This window comes from Lepidochelys olivacea, assembly GCF_965140295.1.
Source record: "Lepidochelys olivacea isolate rLepOli2 genome assembly, chromosome: 7".
Taxonomy (NCBI): Eukaryota; Metazoa; Chordata; order Testudines; family Cheloniidae; genus Lepidochelys; species Lepidochelys olivacea.
In genome coordinates this window covers 43,943,353-43,968,850 of record NC_140417.1, presented here as the reverse complement: position 1 = coordinate 43,968,850, position 25,498 = coordinate 43,943,353, and the positions used below count along the sequence as shown (strand labels likewise).

Genomic DNA, 25,498 nt, shown 5'->3' with positions numbered 1-25,498 from the left:
GCCCTCACCATGGGGGCCCATGCCACCAAGTATAAATACCTGTCCCCAGCCTGTCTCAATTCACAGAGTTTTGGAACCCATGTCCCTTGCCTAGCGAGTGCTACTTAGTTGATGGCAAGTCCCTCCATCATAACAAAAGACCCAGTACAGTTCCAAGCACAAAGAAAAGGAGTACTTGTGGCACCTTAGAGACTAACCAATTTATTTGAGCATAAGCTTTCGTGAGCTACAGCTCACTTCATCGGATGCATCAGTTCCCATAATCCCAAGCACAGTTCCCATAATCAGGGTAAAAACAATTTATTCTTCTTGCCCCAATAACAGAGACACTGGGGATCCCACAGCAGCCAAAGTGACCATTTGGGCAGCTATGGGCTCATGCTAGCCGGGGTGGGTGTGCCTATGCAAATGAGATCAGCCCTTGAAGTTCTTTTCCACAACTTGCCACACCTCACCACCAGATGTCAGGGTGGAGCTCATCCTGACTCTGCTTACATGAGTAACCCTCCTGGCCTAGGGTGACCAGACAGCAAGTGTGAAAAATCAGGACAGGGGATGGGGAGTAATAGGAGCCTATATAAGAAAAAGACCCAAAAATCGGGACTGTCCCTATAAAATTGGGACATCAGGTAACCCTGGCCTGATCCATAGCCCCGCCCCTAAACTGCATGCCCCGCCCTTTGAGCCATAGCACTGCCCCCAAACGGAAGGCCCCGCCTCTTGAGCATCAGGCTCCGCCCCCACCAGTGCTACGTCCTGGCCCCCAGCGCTGCCTCGGACTCAGCCTGGTCGTAAGCCCCGCCCCTCGCGTGTGCCAGTTGGCGGCGCAGGCTCCCAATAAAGTGGCTGTGCTTGGGGCGGGCCGCTGCCTTGGGGCGGCCGGGAAGAGACAGCGGGATGCAAACAAACATGGCGGCGGCGGTTGGTGGCGGGGGAGGCGGCGCTGCTGCCGGGGCCAGGCGGAGGAGAGCGGCCGAGTGAGCGCCGCGCAGCCGGAGCCCGGCCAGCCAGCCGCCCCGCGGGACGGGGGATGGAGGCGGTGGGGGCCGGGGAGGAGGGTGAGGAGCCGCCCAAGGAGGCCCGGATACTCGGCTCCGAGCTGGTGGAGAGCTACACGGTGAGCGGTTAATGGTTAACGCTGGAGGGCCGGTGGCCGGTGTGGGGGTGACGCTGGAGGGCCGGGGCCGCCCCCCGGGGGCCGGTGTGGGGGTGACGCTGGAGGGCCGGTGTGGGGGTGACGCTGGAGGGCCGGGGCCGCCCCCCGGGGGCCGGTGTGGGGGTGACGCTGGAGGGCCGGTGTGGGGGTGACGCTGGAGGGCCGGGGCCGCCCCCCGGGGGCCGGTGTGGGGGTGACGCTGGAGGGCCGGGGCCGCCCCCCGGGGGCCGGTGTGGGGGTGACGCTGGAGGGCCGGGGCCGCCCCCCGGGGGCCGGTGTGGGGGTGACGCTGGAGGGCCGGGGAGTGGGACCAGCCGAGGGTGCCATCCCAAGCATGGGGTGGAATGGGATCGTGGGAGGCAGGGAGGGGAGTAGGTTGCCCCCAGGTCCCATGGGTGAGATGGGGCCGGTGAGAGGGGAGCAGGACAACCCCCAGTGCACTAGTACTTAGCTCAGGGTCTCCTCGCGGAGTAAGGAAGGGAGTTGTCTGAGTGCTGGCTTTGAATAGCGATGCGGCCAATTTGGGTATCCTCCTCATTTCACTCCTCCCTCGGCTGCCCTAGGGAACGGAAGGGCAGAATTTTCAAAATTGCCCAGTCCCTACTCCTGGGGCCAGATTTTCAAAAGTACCCAGTACATTGGAGAATGAGCCTTGCTCCTAATGGCGGAGCACTCTTCAAAATCTGGCCCCAATTGCTGGTGCTGAGCCCTTGGAAATCTGGCCCAGGAGCTCATTTGAAAATCTAGCCCTGTGGAGCAAAGCAGTGCCTTTTATTTTGGCAGGATTTGTATGAGTGGCTATCATGTTCTTAGCATCTGTTTGCTCTGAGAATTTGTCAGTAAGGGAAGATCGCTTTTAAGCCTAGACTAAATTAAATATTTTAATGGTTGACATAATGAAAACACTTTAAACCTGTCTTCTAGTTGAAAAGTTTTGAAAGCTTTCTTGGGGAAAATCAGACGATTTGGGGGGGTGATTGGGGTTAAAATTCTCAGTAGACATTTCTGAGTTTACTTAAACAACAACTTGGGGAAGGAATTTAAAAGCACGCAAATTCTGTTTCTAAACTATGTATATAGGAATTATGCTATACAAAATAGTTCCTTGGTCTGTTTTTCCGGAAGAAGCTGTTCAAAATAAAAAAAAGTAATTGCACATGTCCATTAAATTACTCTGTGTCTATAACTAAACATTTGTTCTCCTCCTAGGCTAGTTTACTGTGATTAGAACAATCTCTTCTCACTGAATCCATCAGTATGATTGCACAAACTTCATTCTGCCCACAGAATGAAGTGCTCTGAAAATGCTTAGAAAATTTAAAGGGACACAGTCAACTTAAAAATGGCTCTTTCTGAAATTTTTTTACCTACTATTGTTACAAGTACATCTAAGCTTACTGTAGCTGAAATTTTTGAAAAAAACTCCTTTTTCATGTTACCTCTGTGAACAGGGGTGCTGGAACAATTTATATAGTGAGGGTCCTGAGAGTCATTGAACCAAACTGTAAACCCTGTATATGATAGAAACTGTTTCAAGCCAGTTGGTGTGGCAGCATCCCCAGAATCCCTAGTTCCAGAATCTATCTATGAACCTTCACACAGTTTTTAAATAGGCAAGTGTGTAGAACCAGGAATTGGCAGGAGGACTCAGACAGATGTAGTGCCTGAAATTCTGTAACTGTTTAGAGTGATTTCAGAGTAGCAGTCGTGTTAGTCTGTATTTGCAAAAAGAAAAGGAGTACTTGTGGCACCTTAGAGACTAACAGATTTATTTGAGCTCAAGTTTTCGTGAGCTACAGCTCACTTCATCATGAGCTGTAGCTCACGAAAGCTTCTGCTCAGATTAATTTGTTAGTCTCTAAGGTGCCACAAGTACTCCTTTTCTTTTTGTTTAGACTGACTAGATTTCAGGTTTGTGTTGTCCCTTTAAACATGTGTAATGTGACTATTCTCCCTATTTTTTCCACACTTTGCAATGAGTCAGATGTGACAAGCAAATTTGTTTGCTGTTTAAGAGCAATCACTGTGTTCCCTGTACAGCAGGGGTTCTCAACCTTTTTCTCTCTGAGCCCCCCCTCCCCCCCAACATGCTGTAAAAACTCCATGGCCCAGCTGCTCCACAACAATGGTTTTTCTGCATATAAAAGCCAGGGCTGGTGTTAGGGGGTAGCAAGGGTAATTGCCTGGGGCCCCACACCATAGCGGGCACTGTGAAGCTAAGTTGCTCAGGTTTTGGCATCAGTCCTGGGTGGTGGAGCTTGGGGCCCGAGCGGCAGTCCTGCATGGATGGACTTCAGCTTTCTGGCATGGGACATAGTGAGTCTAATGCCAGTCACTTGTAAACTTAGATTTGACCTAAAATTTAAATTTTTATAAAATCAAGCTTTTATAAAACCTAAGGCCAATAGTAATTTTTTTTTGTACATTTTTTAAAAGTCTACAGATTTTTTTAAAAATAAACACTTGTCTTGAGTGTTTGGAACTCAAACATTGCAACACTGAGAACGTGGAAGTGAAAGAGCCTACACAAAAGTAAAATGACTTAATTGTTTTTTTTTCAATCTGAGAAAAATGTAAAAAAAAAAAAAAAAAGCAGCAAACTGAATTTTTGCAATTTCCGCTTTTAGTAATCCAAAGGTAGTGGTGGCAGCATTTATATTGTGATTTTTAAATTCTCTCCTTTGAAAGACAAACAAAAAACAACCAAGGCCTGGTCCTGGGTTTTAATAAGGGGCACCTGTATTAAAAATGCAGAATTAACTTAAACATTTAAATTAAGGGGGAAATAAGGTAAAAGTCCACCTCTGCTTTGAATTTTCTGCATGAACTTTTATTTTATGTTGTTGGTTTTAAAAGAATCAGATTGCTTTCTCTTACTGCTTCTTATTTTCTTCCACTCCATGAGACTACTGAATTCAAGAAGGTCACAGAGACTGGAAAAATTTAAAGAGCCATTTTAATGCCTGTATCTTCGTAACAGCTTTGTCCTGTAAAATATCAGGGGTAAGGCAACAGTTCTAGGTGGCTTAAACAGATGTTGGCAATTACCACTGAAATTGTTACAGGTGCTGAGGAATGGAAAGAAGGATTAAACTAACCTGAAAGAAACTAAACTTGCTATTGAGTCGCCGTTTGTCTTTGAAAACATTTATCAACGAAAATGTGAAGTCAGGGCTTTCTCTTGCTTTTACTACCTTTGTATTGTTCTGCTTGCTATTTAAGCTTTAGACATACCACAGCTTTGTCCTTCCTACATAAGCCATTGCTATTAGATACTCACTGAAGGTTGTCTGGTTAAAGAAAGGACTCATACCACTAGCACTGCATTTGTTTCCCCAACACACCTGGTTCATTGCCCCTGAGTTATGTGCTCCTGCATTTCCTGGCAATTGCAAACGTTTTTTAATCTAAATACTTTTCTTGATTTTTTAAAGGAAATTATTGCAGCTTCTTTTATTGATAGAGAGTTTTTACCTACTTGTAGCTTTATTAGGGAGGAAATATGATTTTGTGGTTGTTATGGGTCTGAAATTTGGAAGTTGTTGGTGATCTGCACACCTCTGCCCCAGACTTCGGGCAAATCCCAGTTTCTCCTTCTGTAAAATGGAAGTACTTGCCATTTTCACCATTGTGTTAGGCATAATTCATTAGCATTTACTATGCTTTGAGATCCTCAGGTAGAAGTTGCTATGGAAGTACAAATCATTCACGTCTCTAATGTGAGACCAGCAGCTTTCTTCCTTGCACATAGAGCAAGTGAACTGGAATCAGGCTGTAGCACTGATGTTCACTTTAGCAAATGGGGTTAAAAATCATACTGTTCTTTTTGAAATACTAACTTAATATAACATTTTCTTTATGTGCTTGAGAGGAATTCTATCTAGGATATAAACTCCTAACTACAACATCAACCTTAAAAAAAAATCAAAATTCTTATCAGCTATTTGTTATGCATGCTAAATATTGGTCTTTGATACAAACATTTCAAACAAATAAAAAACTTGAAGTGACTAGACTGAATAAACAGCTTCATGTCAAGAATGAAGAGATACACGTGCTCAGTACTGTAAGAGTATTAGCACGAAAAAATGACTGGTCTATAGATACACTGAAGACTTTACAAAAGAGGATCTAACCTGTCCAAGACAATTAGTATATGCTAAAGGGAACAGAACCCCTCACTAAACAGAACAATCTGGTAAAATGAGACTGCCTGCAAAGTGGGAGTTGTGCTCAGAGGAGCAAGCCAGTGAACAGTCGGGTTGTAAACAGTTCTGAGATTTAATGAAAAACCTGTGTATGGCTAAAATGTATGCAGAGGTCTCTTGCAGTAAGTTAATTTTTGTCTGCAAGACCTTACAGGTTGATGCAATTTTGTCATCTTTTTCACTTTGTTTATATCATTCCAACAGATGGCTTGATAGACACACAGCCCATGAAAACTCTTAATATAATAAGCATAGTCAGCCTTGTTGTATTAGTGGGATCAAACAAAATCAGTTAGGAATAGTTTTAAACATTAGTCTGACAAATCTTTTTTTAATCAGATTTTTGCTTTAACAATTGGTAGTTAATTCTGTATCAGTTTTTGAAGCATTGCTTTGCAGGAAATCCAAGGCTCTATTCCTATTTACTGAGTAAGTTATGACAGTGTGGATTATTGTGAAGTGATTCACCAATACTCTGGTTGCTAATGCTTTTAGGGGTGTGTGTATATGTGTGCTAATACACGGTGAACAAAGTCTAATTCCTTCCTCCTTGCCACAGGTTATCAGTTTATATTGAGAAGTTTGACGTTTGATTAACTGTACCTTTTACCATAGCTTGACTACTTCGAGTATTTTTGATCAGACATTATCCAGTCTGTGTTTTACATGTAGCCACAATGTATAACCTCCCATAATAGTTAATTCATAAAGCTGATTTTGCTGCATAAAGTATTTCCTCTTATTAGTTCTAAATTTAATACCCTCCGCTTTCATTAAGTCTTCCCCTTGCTTTTATATGGGAGCAGGTTATAGGGAAGGGACTGATAGTTTTAATCATATACTTAATAATTAGTACCACTCCAATTTGTTTTTTTTGAATAGTCCTAGGTCAGGTATACACTAGAGCAGTGCTCTTCACTATTTTTGAAGTGGGGGCCACTTAGACAAAAAACCTTCGATGTGAAAGCCACATCAACCTGTCACAGATGGCTGAACACTCAGAGTTCTTTGCTGGTTGATATGGTAATAATACGGTTATTGGTAATATTGCTTGCGGTGCAGGAAGGGGTATGGGAGGCTGGCTCTGGGAGGGGACTTGGGACTGGGGTGCAGGAGGGGGTGAGGGGTGGAAGCTCTGGGAGGGAGTTTGGGTGCAGGAGGGAACTCCAGGCTGGCGCAGAGTGTTTGGGTGCAGGAGGGGGTATGGGGTTCAGGGCAGGGGCTTGGGCTCCAGGAGGGGTTATGGGGTGCAGGAGGGGTTATGGGGTGCAGGCTCTGGGAGGGGGCAGGGGCTTGGGTGCAGGAGGGGGTATTGGGGGCTGGCTCTGGGAGGGGCCTCGGGGTGGAGTGCAGGAGGGGGTGAGGAGTGCAAGCTCCGGGAGGCTACAGGTTGGGTGGTGGAAGAACTATTCAGAACCTGCCCATTGAAGGGGGTGGTACTTACTTTGGGTGCTGGCCCCACACCACTCCTGAAAGGGGCCAACTTGCCCCTCTGGCCCCTGGGGGGGCACATGGCTCTGCATGCTGCCCCTCTCTGCAGGCACTGCCCCCACAATTCCCATTGGCCACAGTTCCCCGTTCTCGGCCAAAGGAAGTTGCGGGGCAGTGCTTGTAGGCAGGAGCAGCGTGTGGAGACCTCTGTTCCACCTATTATCCCCTGGGGCTGCGGGGGCCTGCTGGCCACTTCCAGGAGCAGCCAGGGTAGGCAGGGAGCCTGTCTTAGCTGCAGCCCCACTGCGCTGCTGGACAGCGTGATTGACAGGGAGCCGCACTTGGGGTCCATGGGAGCTGCCACTGGCTCACGGGCCTTGCAGGGAGAACACTGCACTACAGACTTATATCGGTATAACTGTCTTTCTCAGGAGTGTGAAAAATCATAGAATATCAGGGTTGGAAGGGACCTCAGAAGGTCATCTAGTCCAACCCCCTGCTCAAAGCAGGACCAATCCCCAACTAAATCATCCCAGCCAGGGCTTTGTCAAGCCTGACCTTAAAAACCTCAAAGGAAAGAGATTCCAGCACCTCCCTCGGTAACACATTCCAGTGCTTCACCACCCTCCTAGTGAAAAAGTTTTTCCTAATATCCAACCTAAACCTCTCCCACTGCAACTTGAGACCATTACTCCTTGTTCTGTCATCTGGTACCACTGAGAACAGTCTAGATCCATCCTCTTTGGAACCCCCTTTCAGGTAGTTGAAAGCAGCTATCAAATCTCCCCTCATTCTTCTCTTCTGCAGACTAAACGATCCCAGTTCCCTCAGCCTCTCCCCATAAGTCATGTGTTCCAGTCCCCTAATCATTTTTGTTGCCCTCCGCTGGACGCTTTCCAATTTTTCCACATCCTTGTAGTGTGTGGCCCAAAACTGGACACAGTACTCCAGATGAGGCCTCACCAATCTCGAATAGAGGGGAACGATCATGTCGCTCGATCTGCTGGCAATGCCCCTACTTATACATCCCAAAATGCCATTGGCCTTCTTGGCAACAAGGGGCACACTGTTGACTCATATCCAGCTTCTTGTCCACTGTAACCCCTAGGTCCTTTTCTGCAGAACTGCTGCCTAGCCATTTCATCCCTAGTTTGTAGCGGTGCATGGGATTCTTCCGTCCTAAGTGCAGGACTCTGCACTTGTCCTTGTTGAACCTCATCAGATTTCTTTTGGCCCAATCCTCTAATTTGTCTAGGTCCCTCTGTATCCTATCCCTACCCTCCAGCGTATCTACCTCTCCTCCCAGTTTAGTGTCATCTGCAAACTTGCTGTGGGTGCAATTAATCCCATCATCCAGATCATTGAGAAAGATGTTGAACAAAACCAGCCCCAGGACCGACCCTTGGGGCACTCCACTTGATACCGGCTGCCAACTAGACATGGAACCATTGATCACTACCCATTGAGCCCGACAATCTAGCCAGCTTTCTATCCACCTTATAGTCCATTCATCCAGCCCATACTACTTTAACTTGCTGGGAAGAATACTGTGGGATACTGTGTCAAAAGTTTTGCTAAAGTCAAGGAATAACACGTCCACTGCTTTCCCCTCATCCACAGAGCCAGTTATCTCATCATAGAAGGCAATTAGATTAGTCAAATCCACGCCCCTGAGGAACAGTTATACTGACCTAACCCCCAGTGTAGACAGTGCTATGTTGGTGAAAGAGCTTCTCCTGTCGACATAGCTACCACCTCTCGTGGAGGTGGATTAACTACACCGAGTCAGCGTAGAAGCATCTTTACTTAAGCACTGCAGTGGTGCAACTGTAGTGTAGACCTGTGCAGTGTTTTATGTGTAGACCTGTGCTTTGCAGTTTCTCATGGAGCGCAAGTTCCACCATGCCCTTTGAGACTTCATAATTGGACTCAGTACTCAGGTGAATTTGTAATTCTTTGTTTGACCTAACTTCTGTCTTTTCGTTACTGTGCTTCAAACACCCAAGCAATGTTTTCAGTAGCAGCTGCTGTGCACTAGGTAGACTTCTTGATTGCATTCTGTTGTAGACCTCATTTTTCCTGCAGCATACTAACATATACATTCTGATGTTTCATGAACAATTAAGTGTCTTTGACCACTTTTAAAGTGTTAAATTGTAGCCTATTTTGATATCCTGTATGCTAGTCTTCTGGGTTGATTACATAAAACAAAGGCATTCTTCATTTATTAAGAAGATTTGAAAACTGATCATGAGTAATTTTTTTTTCAAATGTGATTAGTGATAGAACTGTTTCATTGAGTTACAACAGCTGTGAAATGGGACCCCGTGGCCTGCCATCTCTTCCACATTCCTGATTATATCAAGTGATTTCAGGGCTCGCTGATCAGCTGATTATTCACTTCATGCACATCGCAGAAGAAGGTTAAACAATGTGGTGCCTTAAATTTTGTGTTTTCCCATTGTTGTACACATGGAGGTTGGCTCTGTTGGTTCAGGGTTCACCTCTGCTGCCCCTTTTATCTTCCTCCAACACCTTCCAGGTTTCATCATGATGGCTTCCTTCCAATCCATCAGAAGGTAGATTGAGAGTTTCCTTTAGAACCAGTCAGTGTGGCTTTAAAAGGTCATCTGCAAATGAAAATCTTAAGGTTCACCTATTCAGCACATCCATAATAAAATAGTTTTTGGGTCTCCCGATGTCAGTTGCTTCCAGCTTAACTGTAATAGCCATTCATGCACAGTCACACTTGCCATGAAGCTCTGTCATAGCCCGGAGCAAGGTCATTGGGCCTTGAGTAATTCTGTTTATCTTGTCTGGCTTCTCAGTTTCTATACCCTCAAAGGGAATACAGTTATTTAAAAAACTGAAAAATCATTAAATGGACTTGCTTAGGAGCTCTGCTGGAGTTTCATGGTAGCTGTGAAGTCTGTACATGGTGTATGCTAAGTTGTCACACTGGGCATGATTTTGGTAGATCTGGAGGAGAGATGTTAGCTTTTAGAGTTGGGAGAGGTGCTTCTGAAGAACCTTTTATCCTGGCTGGAGGCAATGTTCAGAGCATAGTGCAGAAAGAGGTGGGATTTTGAAATATTTGTGGTTCACCTTTAAATCATACAGATAAATGGTAGCTGAGTTTAAATGCTCCTCAAGTGCCTTACTCTGCTGTTTGCTTTCTTTAGGTATACATTATTCAAGTCAGTGTTGGGAGTCATCAGTGGACAGTCAAACATCGTTACAGTGACTTCCATGACTTGCATGAAAAGGTAAAGATCAGAAGTCTGTGGTCTTGAGCTCTTGCAAAATAAATAACTTGTCAAATCCTGCTCCATAGCACAAGCTTACTGACATACTTTATATATTTTTTTTAAAAGGAAGGGATATTTGGCCTTTGGGATGTAGCAAACCTGCTCAATTAGTGCAAAGCAAAACCAAATAAACAAAAGCATTATTGCGCCCCTTGGAAGTTAGCATCTGCCTGTCACCAAACCCTAGAACCAGCCCTGCAGACTCTAATCCTTACACTCTTGGCTGAGAGTGCCATATGTGATCTGTTCACCAGAAGCCGGTTTCAGACCAAAGACTTGCTTCATGTGGGTTACTAATGAGCAGCCATTGGATAGTAATTTCTAATACCTACCAACCTGTACTGATTTAAACAGCAATATCGAAATATGGAATTCAAGGTCCAGACTCCAGAGAAACATATTTCACACTGCAATAATAAGTAAATAAAAAGATTTTGTGGTCCATTCAAAAGCATCTGGCAGTCTGGATTTGTCCCGTGGTCCGCCAATTAACTATCCCTGGTCTTGTGGAACAATGCTGGTGGTTGTACTTAATGTTTTTGGGGAGGCTGGGGAGGGTTGACGTTCAAAAGTTTGCACACAGTGAGTGCCAAAATAAAATATACTTATTATTGTTAAACTTACTGTGGTTGTTTTCATGTTCTAATATTCTTAACTCCCTCCAAAAAAATCTGCCTGAAATTTATAGAAATTGAGATAAGAAGCCAAACCTTTTGAAGTAACTGCAGTTTCAGAGAAATGTTACAAGAAAAAAGAAAACATTCTCTTAATATCTTAAGTTGTACAATATTGCATCCTTCTTGCAAGATCAAAAACTATTTCAGGTAATAACTTGTAATATTGCTGTTTCTACAGCTTGTTTCAGAAAAGAAGATAGATAAAAACCTGCTGCCTCCCAAGAAGATTATTGGGAAAAATTCCAAAAGTCTGGTGGAGAAAAGAGAGAAGGAATTAGAAGTTTACCTACAAATGCTTCTGATCAAGTTCCCCATTGCTGCACCCAAATTGTTGTCACACTTCTTACATTTTCATTTATATGTGAGTTGCATCCTAGCTATCTAGGTATTTATAAAGTGCCCTCTCACTGTGATATCTTGCCCATTTGAGTCAATGAGTAGAGCAGGAGTCTAGTGAAAGTTCACACCCTAATTTTGAGTAGCTTGGGTTTTTTTTTATGTGATTAAACAAAATAGCTTTAAAATCACTCCCTTTTCAGGATTTGGGCAACATAAAAAGTTAGGCCATAGAATGAGCTTTTCCAGTGAAATCTTTGATGCTATCCCTACTGTCATTGAAACTGTGCTAGCAAATAATGTGGACAGGGCCTTTGACATAAAACATGTGTTGGAGGGATACTCTGGTGCTTCTGAATGAATCTGCAGTTGCATTAATTGTTTATCTGAAATCAATATTGTTAGGTCTCAAAAGGAACATTATGTAATTGAACGCAACCCCTGCTTAATGATTAGTGGTTAGAACTGTGGTTCATATTAAGACAGCTTCCAGTAGGCCAAATGAAGAAAAATGGTCTCTCTCCAGGAAAACATACTGATGGAGTGGCCTCTAGAGAAATATCTCTACACAGCAGGTAGAATATTATAGCAGAGAATGTTTGAGGTAAGACGCAATAACTTCTTATTGTGATTCACAGATTGAAAATGGTTCATTCATCTTTTGTGATTGGGTTTCTCCTTTTTGTAGCATGCTGTTGTGTTGTAAGGATAAGCAGACATTACAAAGAGGAATATGCATTGGGGTTTGAGCAGGAAGGAAAAGTAGTAATTGCTTTAAATGGATGGATATGTGATGGGGTGGATCGTTATAGTTAAGGCTATGATTATGTCACAGAGGTAATGGAAGTCATGGAATCTCTGGCATTGAGGGATCCACGAGCCCCAACAGCAGTGGGTGCTGAATCCACTTATCCCTTTTGTCAGGGATATTTTTAGTGAAAGTCAGGGACAGGTCACGGGCTTCCATGAGTTTTTGTTTATTGCCCATGACCTGTCCATGACTTTTACTAAAACTATCCATGACAAAAACCTAGCATTAATTATAGTTCAATCCAGATGTTTTGGAATTGAGTCACAAATGATCAGTTCAGTATGTTGAATAAGCTTTACTGACTGAAGTAAAAACCATTTCAAAACACATAATGTGATCATGAGTTTATAAAGGTTGACTTGAATAAATAGAGGGTTTGTTTCACATTATTGCTATTGATCTGTCATTTTGAGGAGAAGAACTAGTTTAAATTAAATGACAACTTTTAAAAATATAACTACATAGTGACATGGCATAGTGTTTAAAATACAAGATTAGGAGATAGCTCTGGGTTCTAGTTTGACTCTGCACAGGCTTCTTGTGTGACCAAGAGCAAGTCACTTAATTTCCCTGTACTTTAGTTTCCCTATCTGTATAATGGGGGTTAATACTTTGATCCATTAATGTTTTGGAAGGCGTTTGATTTCAAATGGACGTACTTATATAGAGGACGTGCAAAGCATTATTGTGTAGGCAATTTAACCTATATTCTCCCCCTTCAAAAAAGTATTGATTTGGAAAATAGCATATTTAGGCAGACTTCTAGATCTAAATACACATTGTTTTTGTTTCTTAACTGTGGCTGCCCAATTTAAGATACTATGAGGTGTGAATTTCAAAGGTGCATATACCTGTAACTGCTGCTGAAATTGTGCTTGCCCCACACCTCTGAAAGTCAACCTTACGTGTCTGACATTGAGCATCTCAACTGTAACAGCATGTGTAATACTCTGTTTAAATTGATTTTTGGTTTAGCATGAAAGCTAATAATTTAATTCAGAGTACTTCAGGATTTAGAGTGCTTTACAAACCTTACTATACCTAGACTTGTGAGAATTAGATTTTTATTTTTTTGTAATTTTGACATAATAAGGATGTTTATTTTTAAGCATTTTTTTTCTATTTAAATTTTCACAGTTGTGAGAAATTATGGGGGGAATATGTAAGAGGGGTCAGACAATTTACTGACAGTAGATAAGATTCAAAAAGTTTTAAAGCTTTATAGCTGTTAATACACAACTTGTCAACATTACATATCAAAATATACAAAATAAATATCCTTCAATCAAACTCGAATAAGTTCTCAAGCAGCACTTTTCTTCCTTTGCCTGTCTGTACATTTCAGTTATTATCTAGGGTAGTAGTTTTTCCTCGGTTTCTATTTGTATGCTGAAATCAGCATTTATTGACATTTACCAATAGCAATCTAATCCTTCCAAGCCTAAGTATACCTAATGAGAAAGGCATTGTAATAACATTTTACAGTTGTTCAAACTTAGGGACAGAGGTTGAGACTTTCCGATGACCATCTGGCAAGTCAGTGCTAGAGGTGAGAAGAGGACTTGGAGCCCCAACCCCCTGTCCTCTACTCTTGTGCTAGATTACTTTCTCCTTTGTGTCTGGAATATATCCAAACCCAGCTCATTGAAACTTACTTACTGCTACATATTCATCCACTTATCTTTATTTAAAAAATATTAGAACTGGGGTTAGCTAGCTAGAAATCATTCTGTCTTTGGATAGTACTTGTGTATTAGCAGCAAAGTGCAGTGCTGCTTAAATTATACCTCTTTTCCCAGTAGGCAAATCTGGGTTGATGTATGAACTCATAAAATCTTTTTGGATGTTCTAGAATACTTTCAAATATTTGCGTTAGTTACACATCAAAAACCCCTAAATATTAACTTAGCAATTCTGCTAAATAAAAATACCCTGCAGCAGGCTTTAAGAACATGATGACTGCTTAGGAAGGAGTACTGTGGAAAGGGATCTGGGGGTCATAGTGGACCACAAGCAAAATAGGAGTCAACAGTGTAACAGTGTTGCAAAAAAAGAGAACATCATTCTGGGATGTATTAGCAGGAGTGTAGTTCACAAGACATGAGAAGTAATACTTCCACTCTAGTCCACATTGATTAGGTCTCAACTGGAGTATTGTGTCCAGTTTTGGCACCACATTTCAGGAAAGATGTGGACAAATTGGAAAAAGTGCAGAGAACAGCAACAAAAATGGTTAAAGGTCTAGAAACATGACCTTTGAGGGAAGGTTGAAAAAAAGGGGTTTGTTTTTGTCTGGAAAAGAAGACTGAGAGGGGACATCATTACAGTTTTCAAATACATAAAAGGTTGTTACAAGGAGGAGGGAGAAGAGGTGTTGTTGTTAACCTCTGAGGATAGGACAAGAAGCAATGGGCTTTAATTGCAGCAAAGGAGGTTTAGGTTGGACATTAGGGAAAACTTCCTAACTGTCAGGGTGGTTAAGCACTGTAATAAATTGCCTATGGAGGTTGTGGAATCTCCATCACTGGAGATTTTTAAGAGCAGGGTAGACAAACACCTGTTAGGGATGGTCTAGATAATATTTAGTACTGCCATGAGTGCAGGGTACTGGACTAGATGACCTCTCGAGGTCCCTTCCAGTCCTATGATTCTATAACATAAGAATGGCCATGCTGAGTCAGACCAATGGTCAGTCTAGCCCAGTATCCTGTCTTCTGACAGTGGCTGGTGCCAGATGCTACAGAGGGAATGAACAGAGAATAGGGCAATTGTTGAGTGATACATCCTCTGTCTTCCAGTCCCAGCTTCTGGCAGTTAAATGTTTGGGGACACTCAGAGCATGGGTTTATGTCTGTGAGTAGCATGGCTCATAGGCATTGATGGACCTATCCTTCATAAACTTATCTAATTTTTGTTTGAACCCAGTTATGTTTCTGGCCTTCACAACTTTCCCTGGCAATGCGTTCCAAAGGTTGACTGAACATTGTATGAAAAATTACTTTCTTATGTTTGTTTTAATCCTGTCACCTATTAATTTCATTGGGTGATTCCTGGTTTGTGTGTTAAGTGAAGGGGTAAATAACACTTCCTTATTCCTTCCTCCATACCATTCATGATTTTATACACCTCTATCATACCACCCCCCCCCGTCGTCTCTTTTCTAAACTGAACAGTCCCAGTCTTTTTAATTTCTGCCCATATGGAAGATGTTCCATATCTCTAATAATTTTTGTTGCCCTTCTGTACTTTTTCCAATTCTAATATATCTTTTTCTGAAATAGGGCAACCTGCACAGCACGTAGTATTCAAGATGTGGGTGTACCATGGATTTATATAGTGATATATTTTGTCTTATTTTCTATTCCTTTCTCCTAATGGTCCTTAACATTGTTAGCTTTATGTGACTGTCGCAGCATACTGAGCAGATGTTTTCAGAGAACTGTCCACGATGACTCAAAGATCTCTTTCTTGAGTAGTAACCTTTAATTTAGACTCCCCATCATTTTGTATGTATAATTGAGATTGTTTTCCAGTGTGCATTGCTTTGCATTTATGAAAATTGAATTTCATCTGCCATTTTGTTGCCCAGATATCCAGTTTTGTAAGATCTTTTTGGACCTCTTGGCAGTCAGCTTTGGACTTAAGTATCTTGAGTAATTTTTTATAATCTGCAAACTTTGCCACCTCACTGTTTACCCCTTTTTCTAGATCATTTATAAATGTGTTGAACAGCACTGGTCCCTGTACAGATCGTTGGTGGACCCCGCTAGTTACCACTCTCCATTGTGAAAACTGACCATTTATTCCTACCCTTTGTTTCTTATCTTTTAACCAGTTACTGATCTATGAGAGGACCTTCCCTCTTATCCCATGACTGCTTACTTTGGTTAAGAGCCTTTGGTGAGGAACCTTGTCAAAGGCTTTCTGCAAGTCTGTGTATACCAGTGGTTCTCAAACTTTTGTACTGGTAACCCCTTTCAAATAGCAAGCCTATGAATGTGACCCCCCCCCCACATACCCTCTTATAAATTAAAAACACTTTTTAATATATTTAACACCATTATAAATGCTGGATGCAAAGCGGGGTTTGGGGTGGAGGCTGACATCTTGCGACGCCCCGCTTGTAATAATCTTGCTACCCCCTGAGGGGTCCCAACCCCCAGTTAGAGAACCCCTGGTGTATACTATATCCACTGGATCATCCTTGTCCACATGGAGTGAAAATTACAGGTACAACCATAAGTATGTTCCAGTATATTTATGCTTGTATCTGTAATTTTCACTCCATGCATCTGTAGAAGTGGTTTTTTACCCACGAAAGCTTATGCCCAAATAAATCTGGTAGTCTTTAAGGTGCCACCGGACTCCTCATTGTTTTAATTTGGTGTTTGAGTTCCTTCAGAACTCTTGGGTGAATCCCATCTGGTCCTGGTGACTTACTGCTGTTTAATTTATCAATTAAAAGGATGTGGGAATCTCCCTCGCATCCTCTGCAGTGAAGATGGATTCAAAGAATTAATTTAGCTTCTTTGCAATGACCTAGTCTTCCTTGAGTGCTCCTTTAGCACCTTGATAGTCCTGTAGCTGCACTGGGTTCCTGTTTCTGATGTACTTAAAAAAATTTTTTTTGCTGTTAGTTTTTGCATCTTTTGCTAGTTCCTCTTCAAATTCTTTTTTGGCCTACCTAATTATACTTTTACTATTGACTTGTCAGAGTTTATGCTCCTTTCTATTTTCCTCAGTAGGATTTGACTTCCAAACTTTAAAGGATGTCTTTTTGTCTCTTCTCACCTCTTTTACTCTTTTTAGCCATGGTGGCATTTTTACTGTGTTTTATAATTTGGGATATACATTTAGTTTAAGCCTGTATTACAATGTTTTTAAAAAGTTTCCATGCAGCTTCCAGGCATTTCACTTATGTCACTGTTCCTTTTAATTTCCGTTTAACTAGCTTCCTCATTTTTGTGTAGTTCCTCTTTGTGAAGTTAAATGCTACGGTGGTGGGTTTCTTTGGTATTTTCCTCCATACAAGGATGTTAAATTTAATTACATTATGGTCGCTCTTACTAAGTGGTTCAGCTGTTTTCACCTCTTGGACCAGAACCTGTGTACCACTTAAGACTAAATTAAGAATTGCCTCTACACTTGCAGGTTCCAGGTCTAGCTGTTCCAAGGAGCTTTTATTAATGGTGTCTAGACATTTTATCTCTGCATCTCTTCTTAAGGTGTCATGTACCCAGTCAATGTGGGGATAGTTGAAATCACCCATTATTGGGTTTGCTGTTTTTGTAGTCCCTCTAATATCCCTTAGCATTTTACAATCACCATTGCCATTCTTGTCAGGCAGTTGGTAGTATATTCCTACTGCTATACTCTTATTACTCAAGCATAGAATTTGTATCCATAGAGAAACTTGTTGCACAGTCCTGTACTTACTTTTGACACCTGAATTGTCTCCTCTGCTATACTTACAAAATCTTGTAGCAAAGAAAAGAGGATGGGTGCTCCTGGAAGTGTAGCTGAAAACCGATCCTGTGAACAGAAGACTGCTGTGAACTAGACAAATAGAAATATGATTAGAGCAGTGCTAGAGACAGAGATTTGTTTTACCACCTCCCGGGTCTGCTGTAGGAAGAGGGACTCTTTACCCACAAGCTGATTGCTATGTGGCCTTTGGCAAAGTCATTTAACTTGTTCATATCTTACGGATGGAAAAACTTACTCTCCTACATTACCAGTGAGGTGGTGAGGATTAACTGGTGTTTGTACAGCTTTGTCATCAAGTGCATGTGTGCTAAGAATTACTGTTATAATTTGTTCATTTAAAACAGGAGCAAGAACAATTCTGTAGCACTGAATTATTTTTTAGAATGTAGTTTTTGTAGCTTTTTATCCTAAGTTTATTTGGTTTGAACATTTTAGGCTCATCCATACTCAGTGTAGTTTAAGTTCAGTTTATATTTTAGGATCATATTTTCTAAAATACTTGCTTCAATAAATGAGCAAAGTAGTGTATAGCTGATGGACAACTGATGAACTCTTCTTGTCTTTATCCCCTTGTTATGAAGCATTAGAGCTGTCTGTGGACAAAGTAAACTTCTGGTTGAGTACTGAATTAAGAATTATTTGACTTCTGTTGCTTCCTCCATTATAAATGAGCTGAGTATTTCAAGGTTAAGATTAACCATTGCATGAATGTTTACTTTGGATACTGTTTTGGCAGGGCTTTCTTTGTGTCGAACAGAATCAATACAAGAATTATCTTATTACTATTGCATTGTGTCCAAAACAGCCTCTGAATTTCCATAGGACCGTTGCTCATCGTGGGTGGGAAATATTTCATTCTCATCTTGGTGCCTTTCATTCACCTCCTCTATGGACTTGGGGAGGCAGAAGTGTTGACATCCCTCTATTGAAATTTTTTTGCCCTCATCTTCCTTTCCAAAGTTGTCTACACATCTACCTGTTGACTCCTGGGGCTGCATTAATGGTGATGCCAGAGCAGGAGGTGGTGGCATAGCATTTATGCTGTCAAAAAGCAAATATGTTGAAGAAAAGTCTAGAGGAATGAATTTAATTGCCTTTTCTATAGCTATCCTTTTCTTCACACCTGTGCAAGCGAAAGAAAGCATATTTTCCATGTTAGCGGCATGCAGTCTGTCTGACATAGGAGAGGAACTCTTGAATGTTTAATAAATGAATAGCTTATTCCAAGACCTCTTTTCAAAATAGTCGTCTTGCCATTTCTCAGCATTGAGTGGTTACTAAAACTTGTTTAAGGAGTTAGCTTACTTTCAAGTAGTGCTAATATTCTTGGTAATATTTATTCTAGCGTCTGTTGCATTTAAAAGAGTAAAGACATCTAGTTAAGAATGTGCCTATTTACCTGTAGTCTAATGCTCTCTATCTAATTTGACTATTTTAATTTTCAAAATTATTGCAGGTTATTTCCTTAGTGACTTTAGTATTCTAAAAAATCCACAAGATATAATTATGATCTCAATATTTCATTTTTTAAGATATTTCTGAAGATCTTCAATTATGGCAGGAAAGGGAGATTTCTGATAAATGTCAGAAGTGTTAAACATTTGAAGAATAGAAAACATTTGAATTTGTCAGTTACAGTGGTTTGTTCTTTGCAGGAAATCAATGGGATCACAGCTGCGTTGGCTGAAGAGCTCTTTCACAGAGGTACTGTAATGAGTTGCCTAGAATTTAACAGAGAACAATAGCGTGTATTTGGTATGCAAATTTTCTTAAAATTATATTGCATATGAATATACATGAAATGACATGTCTCCAGACAGCCAGATATAGATTTTCCTTTTGAATGTTGTGGATCATGTTTTCTTTGGTGCTTTTTTGCTCTTCTCCCCTCTCTCTTGCTATCAACTCTTCCCTACTGCGTGCTCCTTATGGACAGATGATTTTGGTTTGAGCAATGCTCAAACCATTGTCAATGCTGGATTGTAAAGATGCTCTCAATAGCAATGTGGAAATGCAGTAAATAGACACTACCATGAGTCTGCTCTCCCCGGCTCTTGGAATGGACTTACTGAAACTTCTCCCAAACTCAGAACTCTTATATGATGAGCCCAGGGTGCCCTCGTCAGGAAACTTTCATCATACCTCTTGACATGACATATTATTCCAACGCTTCCTCTTGCAACTTGCACATAAGTTTTTTCCACATTAATTAATATTATTTTAGCATAAGCTGAATTAAAACTTAATTTGTTCACTGTACGTAAATTTATGGCTATTTTGTACTTCTAACTTAATAGCTTAGTTAACCTCATAATTATAGTATCGTGAATGCATCCTAGTCAGCTTGTTTAAAGGCATTCTTTCCTGAGACTTGGAGACTGAATGTCTTTTCCATTAGTGTAGTGAGTTATGCTTATGCTGCTGATGGAGCTGGTCACTATTGCAGCAGAAGGGAACTTACGAAATTGTAAAACCGTTTCAAAGGGAGTATTAAGAAAATTGTGGAACTCTTTAAAATAATAGTTACAGGACAAAGTTGTATCCTGACTTGCAGTAAGTGCCACCTCATTAGCATCAACGGAGTTGCTCTAGGTTTACACTGATGTACCAGTAGCAAAGCAGAACCTGGCATTAGTCTGTAACTTCAGCACTTAGGATGAGATTTCCAAAGTCGTCAGCAGCTGGCCTTCCTCTGCTCCCATTAAGGCAGGGTGGGGGTGAGAATCATTGAGTGCTTTTGGAAATCCCATCCATAATTTATAATGTTTATTATGAAAACTGATGCCTGTCCTGTTCCTAATGTCTAATTGCTGCATCTGAGTGAGAGGAGTAATGCTAACAATTCCAGATTAGTGTATTTGTAGTTTATTGGCTAGATAAAGGATAGAATTTTCAGGTGTCCATGAGGGCTGACAATCTGATGCTATTTCTTACTATTTGAAGAACAGTCCAAAATAAGGGTACTAGAGTGAGAAGGGACTGAATTAATGTTGATGGAAAATCAGGATAAGTGGAGATGCATTTTGTATTTCAGATAGTGGGAGTTCGTTTTGACATTGTGAGTACAGTGAGAGCCTTAGACCTACCAGTATAGCCATTATAAATGTTTTCTATAATTCCCCGTTGTATACAGCAAATGCTGTGAAGTTGGTAAATATTTTTTATTAAAAGGAACAACTGTTCTGCAAATGGAATGGTTAGTGTAAATTGTTAGGGAATTTATCTAAGGATAGCTTGGAGAAAGAGAGATCTTTTACATTAGATAAGTGGGCTTCAGTATGTCTGATCCTGGTCTGTTAAATGTAATGGGAGAATGCCTTTAACTCCGTTAGGAGGTTTAGGCCTGTTGTGGCTGAAGGGCCTATTTTAAACAATTAGATTTTCTGATGCAAGAAGTCCATAGTTTTCTGTTCTTCAAATACTTGGTTAAAAAGGCAAAAAATGTGGATGTTGCTTCAGTACTTCAGTCAGAGCTAGGGTGTAAAGGGCAACCAGTTAAATCTCTAGCATGAGACACCCACCATCACCACCGTAAATTCTCCTCTCTTGCGCCGTCCCCACAGCAGTGGTGGGCATCAGCTGTTTCTCCCTTTGGATGAAATCTTAAAATATTATGACTTCATGTTTCACATCACTGTACTCTTGTTTTTCAGGAGAACAGTTACTAATGGCTGGAGAGGTCTTCAGCCTCAGACCATTGCAGTTATATGCTATCACTCAACAATTGCGGCAGGGGAAACCTACGTGCGCTAATGGAGATGCCAAAACTGATCTAGGTCATATTCTGGATTTCACATGTAGACTCAAATATTTAAAGGTAGAATGTATTGATGTAAATAATGTAGACATTTTTTCCTGCGGTATACATTAGAAATTAATGGTGTGCTGTCAGTGTCAATCCTTTGAAAGCATGGAAACACCAATATTAAGGCTGATTAGGTGGTCCAGAGTCTTCACTTTATTATGCCTAGAAGCAACAACACATAGCAGCTGATACTTTCCAGCATGACATGGCCTCCCCAGAGCCCCACTGTAGGCACTTTGTACATAGGCATACAACCATGTAACCTTTCTGAGCATTGGTTGGCCTTTGGGAACGCACATAACTCCGTGATACTGTCCATCTAATGTAGAATTTATAAAAACTCTGCACCTGCCCCCACAACGTTCTCACTTCATTGTTTTATATCTGTAATTGTAAATAGTAACTGTTCCGTAGTTGAGGGTTGCAACTGAGTTTCCATTAAAGATCAATTTTAGCCCCTTGTAATCTTAACAATAAAAGCTCATATGGCACCTCAAAATTGGTAGGTTCAGTCTGGAGTCATGGCAGATTTTTCTTCTGCCAAATTTGAAGTGCACTGGAAAGGTTTTCCTCAGTTCTGATGTACGAAAATTAGAGAGCTCATCAGAATTAAAAAGACAGATATTTTTTACTCTTTATAGCAAAAAGAGAACAGCTTCTCTGTCTTATCTGACTTCTGATTTAAATCTATCCAGTTGAACTTAGTTTCTGAAGTCCAGCTGTAAAGATGACCTTTCAAGAATACTTAAAAGTTAAACCACTCGTTATGTTCTTGCATCCTTAATTAAATCTGAATCAATTTTTTTTATCTGGGATTAGAATAGTTACGGTGTCAAGGAGCAGTGGGGGAGTCCAGTTCCTTAATAGGCAAAAATGAACAGCTGGGGAGAATATGGAAACTTCATCCGAAGCTTTTGTGCTCTGTGGAAGCAAAGATGTATCTGCAGTTCCATTTCTATGGAACTTTCCATTTCCCAGCCTTGTAGCTCCAATGCTACAGAATTTACACAGTCTTAGAGAGAGAAGCCTGTGTTCTTTGGCCCCAGTGGTGTTTTTTGAACCTGTAAGCTGTGATCGCTTGTGCCAGCTCCTTCAGAGCTTGTAAACCCCAGATGAGTCCAAGCAAGATATCCTGCAGACTTCTCAAATTCAGATGTTCATGGCAAGTGTTTCTGAACATTCTGTATTGGTACTAATATTATTTGAAGACCAGCAAATAAAACCAATTTGTAGTTTCTAGATTTGCACTTCAGTTTGCAGAAATCTAACAGAATACTCAACTTTTTCCAAGCTCTCAACTTGTAAATGCCTTGTCCTACTTGAAACTCTGGGATGGAAATATGCATAATTTTCTGATTTCATTTGAAGAAGAGAGATTATTTTTAGTGAATGGGGGATTAGGGTGTAAATTAGTTTAGAATGGAAAACTAGTTACCATCTTAGTTATGAAGTCTTTGCCCACAACTCCATGTGCTACAATGTATAAGCACAAGGTGGCAGCCTTAGGCCAGGTCTGCACTATAAACGTACATAAACCTATGAGTGACGCAGTTCTCCCAGTGTAGACAGCGCTATGTTGATGGGAGGGCTTCTTCCGTCGCCATAGCTACCGCCTCTTGCAGAGGTGGAATAACTATGCTGATGAGAGAAGCTCTCCTGTCGGCCTAGTTGCATCTTCACTGAAGCGCTGCAGTGTTTAAGTGTAGACCTGCCTTTAAGTTCAGCTCCTTGCTTTCTGTATGTTTGGCTTTTGCCTTTTAATTAATTTTGTCCTTCTGTTTTTTAAAATGCTAAATTGTGTTCAAGTGTCATTAACAGTGGAATCCTTCAACTTCTTTGGCTGTCATTTTAAAAGGTTCTCAGTTATTGTATTTATGTTTCAATCCCTGTAATTTACCACAGACACTGCAACAGACGTGTGTTGATTGGGTTTTGTGTATTAATTCCGTCTTTAATCTTAACTACTAGGTAACTGGCACAGAGGGACCTTTTGGAACCAGCAACATTCAGGAGCATCTCTTGCCTTTTGATTTGTCAATATTTAAATCTCTTCATCAGATTGAGGTATGGTTGAGATACTGTTTGCTCAGTAACTTTCTAATGGCTATTCAAAAGCAGAGTCTAGCAATACCAATATTGCAGCGTATTGCTTAATATTGGTGAGCTATCATTTACTTTGGCTTGGCACTAGAAATAATTACAGTGTTTTATATTTATTTATTGTTAATAAGTGAGACAAATACCACTTCCTCTAGTCTGGAAAAAATGGATGCCAGACTAGATATTTAGAACAGCTGATATTGTACTTCCCCCTAAAGAGCAAGATTCCTAATAGAATAACAGTAGAACTTTGTTTTAGATACAAAAATCAAAACCAGAGTAGTGGTGGTCTCCCTCCTCCTTAGAAAAGATCTAATAACAAAAAGTTTTAGCAAAGTCTCATTACTAAAACATCTTTACTTGTTGAAATACCAAATGTTTACAAATATACCATGAAATAAAATGTTTTCCCACAGTGCACTTTGCCGTGCAGTACTTTTGTTTGTTAGCTTACTTGTTAATTGGCAAAATTTATTTATTTACAATTGGTCTGACATTTATTAGTGGAACTTAGCAAATTTCTGATAGAACTTCAGTCATTCATTTAATGTATTACATCATAGCTTGCTTACCAGACTGAATATTTACATATTATGGAGACCTGCCAATGTCTGTACCTTGTTTGGAGATGTAAAGGAATAGTAAACTTCCATTTTGGGAGTACAGTAAATGTTAAAAATGAAAGGACTCTGGTGCAAATGCATCAAAGAAGGCATTGAATCAGCTAGAAGAACTCCAATCAATATAGATTCCAAGGCCAGAAGGGATCACTGTGATAATATAGTTTGACTTCCTGTATGACACAGCCCATAGAACTCTCCCAAAATAATTCCTGGAACCCATCTTTTAGAACCACAGCCAATCTTGTTTTAAAAATGGTCAGTGATGGAGAATCCACGACAACCCTGTGTAAATTGTTCCAGTGGTTGATTAATCTCACCGTTAAAAATTTACATCTTATTTGCACTCTGACTTTGTCTAGCTTCAGCATTAATTAGCAAATGTTTGTTTCCCATATAGGTACTTATAATCTGTAATCAAGTCACCATTTAACCTTCTCTTTGTTAAACTTAGATTGAGCTCCTTGCGTTTGTCACTGTAAGGCAGATTTTGTTATCCTTGAATCATTCTTGTGGCTCTTTTTTGAACCCTCTCAAATTTAACAACATCCTTCCTGAATTGTGGGTGCCAAAGCTGGACATACTATTCCAACAGCAGTCACACGAATCCCAAATACAGAGGTAAAATAACCTCTTTACTCCTACTTGATATTCCCCTGTTTATGTATCCCAGGGACACATTAGCTCTTGGGGCCACACCATTACACTGGAAGGTCTTGTTCAGCTGATTATCCACAGCAACCCCCAAATCTTTTTCAGAGTCATTGCTTCCCAGGATAGAATCCCCCATCATGTAAGTATGGCCTACGTTCTTTGTTCCCAAATGTATCTATTTACATTTAGCTGTATTAAAACACACATTGTTTGCTGGTACCCAGTTTCAGAGCAGTTTGGATCACTTGATAATCAGTGACCGGTCCTCTTCATTATTTGCTGCTCCATCACTTCATTAGTGATGATTTTGTTTTCTTTCAGGTCATTAATAAAAACGTTAAACAGCATAGGGCCAAGAACTGATCCTTGCAGGATCCTACTAGAAACACACCCCTTGATGAGTCTCCATTTACAGTTACATTTTGATATCTATCAGTTAGCGAGCTGGTAATCCATTTATTGTGTGCCATGTTCCATTTTATAGAGACAAGGTACAGAGTAAGAGAGGAGCTCTGTGTAAGCTTGAAAGCTTGTTTTTCTTTCACCAACAGAAGTTGGTCCAATAAAAGATGTTATATCACCCATCTCGCATCTCTTTGTATTCCTGGGACCAACATGGCTACAACAACACTGTAGACAACAATGCTAATTTTCTATCATTCTTATTTCTTAATCAAAATGTCATGTAGTATCAAGTCAAATGCCTCACGGAAGTCTGAATATATTACATCAACAAGATTACCTTTATCAACCAAACGTGTAATCTTATAAAAAAAAAAACATGTTAGTTTGTAAGGATCTCTCTTGTATATATCCATGTTGATTTGCATTATTTACATTACCCTCTTTTAATTCTTTATTAATCGAGTTCCTTATCAGCTGCTCCATTATTTTGCCCAGAACTG

At 40.9% G+C, this 25,498-nt stretch overlaps 1 protein-coding gene across 3 annotated transcripts in view; it reads left to right on the top strand.

The window, feature by feature from the left end:
- Window positions 1-788: 788 nt before the first annotated feature.
- The window catches only part of NISCH (nischarin), a 59,623-nt gene continuing 34,913 nt past the window's right edge, over window positions 789-25,498 (top strand). Inside the window, exons 1-6 of one of the 3 annotated variants that reach the window (XM_084633735.1) lie at window positions 789-1,117; window positions 9,978-10,061; window positions 10,959-11,141; window positions 19,070-19,118; window positions 21,068-21,231; window positions 23,188-23,283. In XM_084633735.1, the coding sequence (XP_084489861.1) occupies window positions 1,031-1,117; window positions 9,978-10,061; window positions 10,959-11,141; window positions 19,070-19,118; window positions 21,068-21,231; window positions 23,188-23,283 (663 nt within the window). In that variant the 5' untranslated portion in view covers window positions 789-1,030. The remainder of the gene's footprint in view (window positions 1,118-9,977; window positions 10,062-10,958; window positions 11,142-19,069; window positions 19,119-21,067; window positions 21,232-23,187; window positions 23,284-25,498) is intronic. The other 2 variants (XM_084633733.1, XM_084633734.1) reach the window with 2 other exon arrangements.